The sequence below is a fragment of the Nicotiana attenuata genome, unplaced genomic scaffold, assembly GCF_001879085.1.
Source record: "Nicotiana attenuata strain UT unplaced genomic scaffold, NIATTr2, whole genome shotgun sequence".
NCBI lineage: Eukaryota > Viridiplantae > Streptophyta > Magnoliopsida > Solanales > Solanaceae > Nicotiana > Nicotiana attenuata.
The window spans coordinates 105,539-117,658 of NW_017671470.1; the positions used below are offsets into that span (position 1 = coordinate 105,539).

A 12,120-nucleotide genomic window follows, 5' to 3' on the forward strand; every position below is an offset into this window, starting at 1 on the left:
GAGATATCATTTTCTTAGAGACAATGTGGAGAAGGGGCTTATCTATATGAAGTTCTGTAGTATAGAGGACCAAATTGCAGATATCTTTACCAAAGCACTAAGCAGAGAACATTTTGAGAGAAATAGGCTGAAGCGGGGGCTATTAAGGCCAAATTGAGAACATAATTCCCACTATTTGGCTATGAAAGTCGCATTCAGGTAACATTAGCTAAAGTGTTTTTCGGCCAAATCTAAATCACTTCAATACCGTTGCAGGTAGACACGCATGATGATTATAGTAACTGCAAAAGCATTGCATGACAGGTAAAAGAGGATTGAGAACTTTTAAAGGACGGGTCAAGAACCAGGTTCTTGTACCACATGTTAGTAGTCTTGTGTTTTTTCATACATATCTCAAAAGGATGCAAAAATCAAGTGCCATGTCATCAACCTTTTCAGACTCCGTATGTCACGTCTTTTCATTTCAAATCCCTTCATCTCCCTCTGAAATGTTGCCATTCCCCACAAAACTACCACCGTTTCAGAACCGGTTTCTCTCTCCCTCATAATTATCTCTTCTCCTATTAAAACCCTCTCCTCTCTTTGAACAATCATATCTTTTCTTCAGTTCTTCTCCAGAACTTTCAAACTTCATCTTTGCCATGGCTGAAGATCAACCAATAATCCCCTCCTTAGTTGAGAAAACCTTTGGTTCTTTCGCTTCTAGTGAAACACCTCTCACCATCCCCTTTTCAACCACCATTGTCGGAGACTCTCCAAAACCTGACTCTCTTACACCCTCTATTTCTCTTGTCGCTCTCTCAGACCTCTCTCTCTTTCCAAATGATGAGAACTCAGAAACCCCAAAACCCGATAGCCTTTCTTCTTTATCTTCTGAAATCCTCACTAAACAAAGCAATGATGGAGAACAGAGTAAAGTTCCGCATGTAGTAGAGGTCTTAGAGGTTAGTATTGATCAGTCTACAGTTGTTCCCACTTCTTAGTTTGTGGCACCCATGTAGTCTCAAAAGAAAGAGGCTGTAGAAAACATATTGGCCATATTTGTTGATGGAATAGTGTATGGGTGATCTCTTCTATGCTTGAGTCTCCGAGGAAAGAGATACAATTGTTAGTGGAAGAAGGAGCTGTGGTGCTTTTTGAAAATTCTGCACCAGCAGAGACTACTGGGACCCCTCTTGAAGGACCTAACCCCTCTCCTGAGGAATTAGGTCAAGGATCCTTTTCCTAGGTTAGTTTCGACCCTACTCCTTCTCCACACTTTGATATTGAGCCCTTGGAAATTTTGGCTCCTGGTATGAGGTCCAGTGATAAAGAAGATCAAGATAATGTTGCTCTAGATGTGAATGCAAGACTTGGCATATCAAGCAAAATATGTTGGACAATCTGCCAAAATGTAGCATACAACGTTACGAACTGAAAGGAGCGCACAGACAAAGACATCAAACGGACATCAAGATAGTTGTGGTGCCTAACCTCGGGGTGAAATTTCTGAACATCCCGCCGAAATGCAAAAACTAGCGAGCGAACTGCAAAAGAATATGAAGGGAGACAACTAAATAACAAAGCCAACAATCAAAACAAAGAGTAGCGTATAGGACTAATCATTTGAAAAACATGGGTAATGAAACTCCCCATTAGGATCTTAAAGGGGAGAAAATTAGAATAAGGAAAGATACCGACCCCCATTCACCAAGAAATTGAGAAAGTGGAAGACTTTTTGAGTGGTCCAACCATATTCAGGAACTCTCATTTGAATGCGAATTAATTGAACCTGAAATTGCCAAGTTGGAACGTCAGAAAAAAATTCCACAGCAGCAGATAAACTTATGTATTTGCGCCAGCGAGAACAGTTGTTGAGAGCAACAACTGATTAACAATATAATTATTTGATGTGCGCGGACACACATATGACCTTAAACTTTAAATAAGTATACCAAAATCAATCAATGAGACACAGACAAAACCAACTTGGTGAAGCTTCAAATATCAAACTACAAATGTGCCCCTCTTTTTCCCACACGTAAACAAATTAGTGAGAAATTAAAACAGTTTTAACTTTAACCAAAAATATACATACATATTATAAGTGCAGATTTCCCTGGTTCACCTGACCTCCTCATAATTTGCCATGATTAAATGACCAGCGTGAACTCCAATCCACCCACCCACCCAAAAAAAAAACTAAAAACAATCAAAAACTTTCAGGGAGAAAAACCATGCAATCATTTATTAAACGTTTTACCTAACTTTCCTTTTCCGTTTCAAATTTTGTTTTAATATCTATCAAGTTTCCATATTTGTTGCAAGTGCCGCCAAACACAAGTCAAATATGCCTCAAATTTGAAAGTTTCATAGAGCTCTCGTGTAATTTCATTCCCTTGACATTCCGATTGATTTCTGAAGTTACACGATGCACAGAAGATTCAATTCAAAACTCACAATAACGAGGTCTAGTAAATTACCACCTAATAGACAAGCAAACACGAAACAATTATCAGATTTTTCATAAATCTGCGAATTGCGATACATATGTGTGTATGCGTGTGCGCGAGCTTACTTACCAAATAACATCCAATTTACATTCAGAAAATTCAGAATTTCAAAAAGCAGAGGGGGGAAAGAGAGAAATACAAGAGCAACGGCGGAGACAATGCCGTAGAGGATAGCGAGGACGTGGAATATACGGTCTTGCCAAGCTCGAGATCTGTTCACCTCTTCCCACCAACTAATTGCCTCATTCTTCAGGTGGTACGCCACCGCCGCCGCCGACGGGCCTACCACCATCTCTGCCCGTCCCATCGCCGGAGATTCCAAAATTCAAATCAAATCAGACTCCTATTTGTTTCCTTTTGGTACCCGAATTATTTTTTTCGTTTCCTTTTTTGCTTAAATCTTGTGTTCCACTTTCTTTTCTTTTTTTTTCTTTTTTTTTAACGGCCGGCTAGGAAGGAGAGGTATAAATGTGCTTTACAGCCACGTATTCTTATCCTTGTCGGATTCCAAATACAATCAGGTGTGATGGTGTTATTCAGGGCCCAGGGGTAATATTGTCATATATGTACAAATCCTTAATGCATTAAGAAACTGAATGGACGATTAACCGTCATAGCCGGTGATTCTTTCCCGCTTGTTTTAGACAAATTACACGTGGGCTGACGATGGAGATCGGTGTACTTTTCGTTTCGAATCTCCATTCAGTTTACCTTCTTTACCTCGTTACATGTTCTTATCGCAAACGATTTAGGAATTGTAATACAATTTTCCTGGTGGCTATAAACTAATACATGTTATAAATGTATTATATTATGGATGTTCATTTATTATTTCGTTGTAAATGAGTTTTTTGAAAAAGTTTATTTATATAGAACTTCGCCGTAAATATGTTTATCTATTTAGTACTCTATTGAAAATAAGTCCCGTGAAGAAGCTTATCACTTCGGTACTCGGTTATGGATAAATATTACCCACGATAGAAGATTATCCATACTGGATACAATAATCTTATCCTTTCGATATTTTGTTATGGATAAACATTACCCCTCGTAGAAGATTATCCATACCGGGTGCAATAAGCTTATCCTTTCGATACTCCGTTATGGATAACCATTACCCCCGGTAGAAGATTTTCCATACCTAGTACAATAAGCTTATCCTTTCGATACTCCGTTATGGATAAACATTACCCCCAGTAGAAGATTATCCATACCGGGTACAATAAGTNATAACACGTTAGCTACTTTAGGCACGTATTTTAAATAATTTTACCTTCCTAAATACGGGTGCACATTTATGTGACCCAAATCCAAATCCCAACGAAGTCGAAATGTGTCAAAAATTGTGGGTGCATTTATGTGACGCGGTTCGAGATGTATTTTCACGACGTTGCAATTCTCTTAAAACAATAATAATAAAAGAGGTTCAAAGTTAAAAAGCACATAGGTTAAAACATGTACTAAAATCAAATAAATAAGCCAAATATGACAGTTGAGCGACCGTGCTAAAACCACGAAACTCGGGAATACCTAACACCTTCTCCCGGGTTAACAGAATTCCTTACTCGGATTTCTGGATCGCGGACTGTTAAACAGAGTCATAATTTCTTCGGTTCGGGATTCAACCGGTGACTTAGGACACCATTAATCTCCCAAGTGGCGACTCTGAAATATTAATAATAAATCCTGTTCCGATTGTCCTTTAAGTGGAAAAACTCCTTTACGTCCTTGCGGGTGTAGCAAAAAAGGAGGTGTGACATTTGCCTTGCTCAGTCCTTCCCCAAAATAAGTGTGTCTCTGTACTTAGACTCGATTGTGTACTTAATGTTTTACTACTTTCTTTTATGGTAATAATCAGTCTGCCTGCAAATTGATTTTCTTTCCTTCTTTTGAACCTGATAGCCCCGTTAAACAAGTGATTCCTCAATTAAAGGAGAATCACTTGATTTATTGATTCTGATTGCTGATTACTTCCATAGTTGCATTGAACTTTATTTACCGCCTTATTTCTCACATGTTTTCAAAACAATAAATACCCAACTCCTCTTCTTTCAATACACACGAACACAAGGCATAAAACACTTGCGTTCAGACACACACCTCACTAAAATCTCTCTCTTTTCTCTTTGCTACTTGTATTGCTGCCTTACCTAGCCGGCTGAAAGCCAAGGCTAGGCTGTGGGAAGCTTGCTCATTTTTCTGTGCGTTTGCATCTTTACTGGTATGTTCTAACTAATTTTCAGCATCAACAACAACATGTTTCTTTACTGTTTCTTTCATCCTTGTTTGTCTCCTGTCTGTATTTAACCAAGTTCCATTATTAAGCATGCTGTAGTCTACCTTTTCTGTTTAGAATTAATGCTTCTGTTAATTACTTATCATGGCTTTTGAACCCTAAATCCCCATCCCCAATGTGTTTGGTATGTGTGGTTGGTTTGGGGTATGACATCATTGAACATTGCTGTGCATGACCCAAACTTGATCCCCCTGGGATCATAACCTCCATGTCTCCTCTAGTTGTTGTGTGTTCTGAATTGCATATAGGCATGCCAGCACCTTTTATTGCTGTGCATGCCCAAAGCTGACCCCTGCCTAAATACATAGGCTCCTTGCAATGGATTCCCAACCCCTGACCCCCTTTGTATGAAGTTATTAACTCTGTGTTTTACTAATTACTGTTTCCCTATCACCCTTTACCCCTCTCCTCTATCCCCTCAGTTTTAAAACTCTATTCCTGCACTTTCACTATCTTCTTAGATTTAAGTTCTGCCCCTCTTGTGTGAGCCTTGCCTTGGGACCCATGAGCTCCCTCTGAACTTAGACACATAAGGGCTGACCCTTCCACACTGCACTCATCCCTATCTGGTTCTATGAACCTAGGTGTAAGCACTGCCCGGTGTCCTTTGAGACCCTTAGGGAACTCTGACACACCCAGGTCCGAGAAAGGCTTTGAAACAAGTGGTATTTGAGGCGTTTTGTTCCATAACTCAGAGAGGAAGTCACAATCAGGCTTCCTATGGTTGTACTTTCCTATTTTTACATATTTTCTTGATGTAATTCATTATTACTGGTCTGTAATAATTTGCAATAAATATTTAAGGTTGGCTAGTGAAGAAGGGATGGGCAATTATGCATGCTCAAGGGTAGAAAACATGCCTATAGGATTTGTGTTCTGAATGATTCAATTCCGCATTTAGAAAGCATGCCTATAGGACTGGTTTTAAATCCTGCGTGTTCAATTCTGCATTTAGACACCATGTATATAGATTCATTTCAAATTTCGCATGTTCAATTTCACACCTAGATAACCTGCATATAGGACTTTATTTTAAACTCTGCATGCTTGTTACCACTTAGATATCATGCTCTAGGATCTAAACGGCTATAAGCAGGTATTATGTTCATAATGTTAAAATCAGTATAATGTATAGAAATCATGCCCATGGGAATTCCCAAGTAAAAATCCTGCCTGTTTCCATTTCACGTTCGACTAGATATCATGTCTATAGGAATTAAAATCAGCAACACTAGATATCATGTCTATAGGAGTTAAAACCAGTAATGATGGATATCAGAATCTGAAGCTAGTCTAATTTAAAATCAGTCTATTCTAAACCAGTTTTTTTTAAGTAACTTAATCTCCCTATTTAACACGATTTAGCAAGCATGCCTATAGGATTTCAAACCGCTCGTTTTTTAAGTTTGTTACTGCTTTGACACATTCTGAATCAGTAATAGATACCATGCTCATAAGATTTTACCCCAAACACTTAGGCAAACCTTAAGTAATAACAACAAATAAAGCTGAACCCGTTTCTGTTAATTAATAACTGCTACAACCAGCAGGCAGGCCTGATTCGGACTTCTTATCTGAGTTATGTAATAAATTGGTCTGCTTCAACAACTTAAACTCCCCTTTTGCCTTAATATTTTCAGACCCTGCTTGTTGTTTGAGTCATGCTATTTAATTGCTTTGTTTGAGGAGGTATATATGAGCCTTCATTGTTTATGTGCTTCCCCTGTTATTGTGCTGTCCTATATGTTTTGTATGTCGTTTTAGATTTTTTCACCTTTGAAACTCCAAGTCAGCCTAATATCCCTCCCTTTTAGGAATAGTAGTCCTAAGTGCCTCCGGGACTGATAGGAATGTGGCGGGTAATAGCATGCTAGTGGCCGAGACCTATCCGTGCTTTAGTACCTTAACAGGGTGGGAAGGGTAGATATGGATATGATGACCTGTTCGCTAATACCACGTGTAGCCCCTCTTTTGAGGAGTGATTACCGGGTATTGCATTGATGTGATCCATATTATAAATAAACCTAGGACCCCCTTCCCCTCTCTTTCTTTGCCTTTAAAGTATTATGACTTCTTTTCAAAAAATCAGATTTTTTTAATGATTGCTCTGTTTTACTTCCAAGCATTTGTGTATTAAAATCCCCTCTTATTTGAGCCTTATCTGCTTGCATGTTAATTGTACCAAATTCAAAAAGAATTGTCTGGCGGGGAACCACACTGGTGGATCCTGAGGGGTGCCTAACACCTTCCCCTTAGGATAATTTCAAGCCCTCACCCTATCTCTGGTTATCAAACAAACTCAAAAGTGAACCTTGTAGGTGTCCTAATGCACCATGAATCATTAGGTGGCGACTCTTCAAAAAAAATGCAAAAACCAGTTCCCAAAAGGAACGAGTTGTCCCATACCCAAATGTCATAAACCCCATTCTCCCGATGCAAAGAAGGAAAAAAGGGGGCGTGACAGCATGGCGACTCTGCTGGGGACATTAGGCTTTTACCATTTCAGATTGTTCTTGTGAATTTGTACCTCCCCTTTATATGCAATTACTTATTTAAATTTCTTTAAGCGTTTAATTTCTTTTACAAGGCAAAACTGACTTATCTTCTTCGTTTCTTTTCTTTATTACTGCTTCAAATTATAAACTGTTGTATTTACTGCTTTCTTAACATGCAAATACGTGACAACATGCTTTTTGATTTTTGCATAATCATGCTCAACATCATACTCCACTCGTGCCAAACAAGTACCATAGCAACGCTTATAATGAGTGGTTGCGCTCTTCCTATATTATTACCCCCTAAAGTCGGAAAGGCATATTTACGGTAAAACCAGTCGATCAACGGTGTAGTCGACGATTCCGTGCCTTCCCCCTTGAGTTGTCCGCTCAAGGGTACCAGTCTAAAACCCCATAGAAACTTTACTCTGTTTAAATTGTACATGCATCATGGTCAAACCTAGTCGGGTCAGTTATGTTGTCCACATAATGATCCTTTAAGATAGCCCTGTCCAAAGTCCACTGGGTTTCCCTAAACCCAAACGGACATCATCACGTTCTGTGCATTTATTTGGAGAACTAAATGCTTAATGTTAATTATTGATGTTAAATAGTCGAGTCTGGTGGGGGTAGGGTCTAACCCGTCTGTTTTACAGATAATGAGGCACGAAATCCCCAGATTCGGCATGGTCACCAACATCCACCCAAGACTGCTAAGCTGGTGGAAAGATCTTCACTCTAGTGATCAAACTCTCGTCCGAAAATATCTAGGAAATCTACCTTCCCTCCTGGAGATCCAACCCAATAACAAGATTATCGAAGACTGCCAAAATGCTGAGGGAACCGAAGGCGGATATCTGGCCAGGGCCTACCTATTGCTGGGACTTCGCGAGTTGGGGAAGCTGTTCGACGGAGCAAAGGATGTCGAATCTGGGGAGGGTCCTTCTGGGACCAAATAGATAGGAGTTTATCTTTTTTGCTTTATAAAATGTAATAAGGCCAAGGGCCATTAGTGATTTCATTGCTATTTAGTGTCGTTTTGGGATTCGTCTATTTTTTATCAATAAAATGAAGCATTTAGCATTCTAAGTTCTCCAAATCAACCTCTTGCTAGGCCTACCTCGGGCACAATGAGGTTCCCAAATTAGGACACGCCTTACATTCCCGCACTATGTGTTTAAATATTGCATTACTTTTTATAATCCTCACTAACTTGGTTACCTTTTTTGTTTTTACTTTTGTTTTATTCCCCTCCCCAAAGGTTAGTTCGTGCACTCTGGCAACATCATCCTATTCCACGAGATCCAGGGGCCCTCCACCCACTCCTCCTCTTAGTCCTATAAAAAATAAGAACAAGGGCAGGATGGAAGATTTGAACAGCGTCAGAAAGGAGAATTGAACTGAACGGGTAGAGTGTCACACCTCCTTTTTACTTACACCCCCGGAAGGGTGTAAAGGAGTTTTTCCAATTGAAGGACAATCGGAACGGGATTTGTTATTAATATTCAGAGTCGCCACTTGGGAAATTAATGGTGTCCCAAGTCACCAGTTGAATCCCGAACCGAGGAAATTATTGACTTTGTTAATAGTCCGCGAACCAGAAATCCGGATAAGGAATTCTGTTAACCCGGGAGAAGGTGTTAGGCATTCCCGGATTCCGTGGTTCTAGCACGGTCGCTCAACTGTTGTATTTGCTTTTATCTGATTTTAAAACATATTCTAACCTATGTGCCTTTTATTTTAACCGCTTTTATTTTATGTCTTTTAACAAGAATTGCAACGTCGTGAAAATGCGTCTCGAACCACGTCGCACCAGTGCACCCGTGATTGTTAACACATTTCGACTTCGTTGAGATTTGGATTTGAGTCACATAAATGTGCACCCGAGTTTAGGGAGGTAACTTTATTAAAATACGCGCTTAATGGGGCTAACGCGTTATTGCCTTTGGGGAGGGCCGTGAAATTCGCTAAGCGGCCTATCCCGAAATCTAAGTTTTTACAAACCGTTATCGAAGCCCCTGCAATTTGGCGAGGCCCGCGTAATTTTATTCATTGAAGGGCAATCCTAAAGCAACTATATTTTCATTCATCTCTAACAGCACAAGAAAAGTCCTAAAGTTTGTTATTGAACAGAAATAAATCGAATGGTAATTCTGTGTCGAGGCCACCCATTGGGCTCTGAGGTGAACCCAACGAAGGAGTACTATACCCATGCTCTGCTAACAAGCTGCCAGTCAGGCCTAGGCCCAAGTCCAAACGTGAGGGGACTTAGCATGGACTTGGGCCCTCGCATCAAACCTCTTGAGGCCCAAATGTCCTGGGAATAGGCTATTATACAACTCTAAGAACTCTCACAAACGGGTTAATTAATTTAAATCAGTCCAGTTGATGATGCATGATTTAATTTAAGTAAAACTACTGATATTAACCGCTGACATGCAATTATTTTTTTTATGTTGAAATAATGAGCTTAAGGAAGCGAAACAGATGACATCTAAACTAGTATGCTGATATTAACTACTGTAATACAAAAAACTGTTTGAAAAGCACACTTTAGCTTTGAAATGGAGATTGAAACGGGCTGATCTCTCAATCAATTATGAATTCAAACCTATTCTGATTTTCTATGTTTAACAGAGTGCTAAATTGAAACCAGTACCAAACTATACTAATTCTACAGCTAATCGCCACAATCAGTTCAAAACAGTCCCGTTAGGTACAAATTACACAGTCCGAGTTTCATTTAAACATAGATTTAAGCAGACTTCATTATGCAGTAGATATCATTAATATCTACTTAATTACAAATGCATCGTCTAGCAAACAATCAGCTGAATATTTTCGTTTCATGCCCAATCTCGATACTACACCAATTTTGGAGTCCAAGTGTGTGTGTACCTGGTGAACAGAATGGGGGAAGAAGAAGAGAGGATCAGCAGAGCTCAGAGAATCCGCAAAGGTAATCCAACAGTAACACAGCAATCAACACAACCAATTTTTCAGCCCAGAAGTGACTCAGCAATTCCAGAAATATTTTAAACCAAATGAAACTGATGAATCAACCCCAAAACAGCATCCAAATACCCAGAAATGAACACAGGAAAGCAAACACTCAAACTAAGCTCACAGTTGACTCGAATCTCCCAAATCCACTGCCTAGATGACTCAAACTGTCTTCAATCCTCAAATATTGAACAAAGCCCAAGGAAATTCAAGTATCTTTCATCCTATACGAGCTAGAGAATTGAATTTAATGATCAAATCTGAAAATGACCTAAGTAACACTAATGTAACAGTAATTTTTTTGGAATTTTCTATTAGATTTCTATTGTTTTTGGATTTTGAAGGTTTGAATTTCTACTTTCAAATCTGGGAACTGAAGAGTACTTTTGGGGGTGGGANTCCGACTGGTTGGCTTATAGGCATGCCAGCACCTCCTATTGTTGTGCATGCCCAAAGCTGATCCCTGCCTAAGTACATAGGCTCCTTGCAATGGATTCCCAACCCCTGACCCCATTTGTATGAAGTTATTAACTCTGTGTTTTACTAATTACTGTTTCCCTATCACCCTTTACCCCTCTTCTCTATCCCCTCAGTTTTAAAACTCTATTCCTGCACTTTCATTATCTTCTTAGACTTAAGTTCTGCCCCTCTTGTGTGAGCCTTGCCTTGGGACCCATGAGCTCCCTCTGAACTTGGACACATAAGGGCTGGCCCTTCCACACTGCACTCATCTCTATCTGGTTCTATGAACCTGGGTGTAAGCACTGCCCGGGGTCCCTTGAGACCCTTGTGGAACTCCGACACACCCAGGTCCGAGAAAGGCTTTGAAACAAGTGGTATTTGAGGCGTTTTGTTCCATAACTTAGGGAGGAAGTCAGAATCAGGCTTCCTATGGTTGTACTTTCCTATTTTTATGTATTTTCTTGATGTAATTCAGCAACTGGTCTGTAATAATTTATAATGAACATTTGGGGTTGGCTAGTGAAAAAGGGATGGGTAAGTATGCATGCTCAAGGGTAGAAAGCATGCCTATAGGATTGTGTTTTGAATGATTCAATTATGCATTTAGAAAGCATGCCTATAGGACTATTTTCATCCTGCGTGTTCAATTCTGCATTTTAGACACCATGCCTATAGGGATTCATTTAAAATTCTGCATGTTCAACTTCACACCTAGATAACTTGCCTATAGGAGTTTATTTTAAATTCTGCACGCTTGTTACCACTTAGACATCATGCTCTAGGATTTAAACGGCTATAAACTGATATCATATTTATAATGTTAAAATCAGTATAACGTATAGAAATCATGCCTATAGGAATTCCCAGGTAAAAATCCTGTCTGTTTCCATTTCACGTTCAACTAGATATCATGTTTATAGGAATTAAAATCAGCAACACTAGATATCATGTCTATAGGAGTTAAAACCAGCAATAATGGAGATCATCATCTGCAGAATCTAAAACTAGTCTAATTTAAAATCAGTCTATTCCGAACCAGTTTTTAAATAACTTAATCTCCCTATTTAACACGGCTTAGCAAACATGTCTATAGGATTTCAAACCGCTCATTTTTTTTAAGTTTGTTACTGCTTTCTGAATCAGTAATAGATACCATGGTCATAAGATTCCACCCAAACACTTAGGCAAACCTTAGGTAATAACAACCAATAAAGCTAAACCCATTTTTGTTAATTAATAATTGCTACAACCAGCAGGCAGGCCTGATTCGGACTTCTTATCTGAGTTATGTAATAAATTGGTCTGCTTCAACAACTTAAACTCCCCTTTTGCCTTAATATTTCCAGACCCTGCTTGTTGTTTGAGTCATGCA

General features: G+C 39.3%; 1 protein-coding gene across 1 annotated transcript; it reads right to left on the reverse strand.

The window, feature by feature from the left end:
- Positions 1-1,317: 1,317 nt before the first annotated feature.
- On the reverse strand, positions 1,318-2,996 carry LOC109208486 (tobamovirus multiplication protein 3-like). Its single transcript, XM_019371606.1, has 4 exons — positions 2,632-2,996; positions 1,681-1,771; positions 1,474-1,526; positions 1,318-1,383 (listed from the first exon to the last, which is right to left on the reverse strand). The coding sequence occupies exons 1-4, from the start codon at positions 2,797-2,799 to the stop codon at positions 1,318-1,320; spliced, it is 378 nt and encodes a 125-aa protein (XP_019227151.1). The 5' UTR covers positions 2,800-2,996.
- Positions 2,997-12,120: the final 9,124 nt, after the last annotated feature.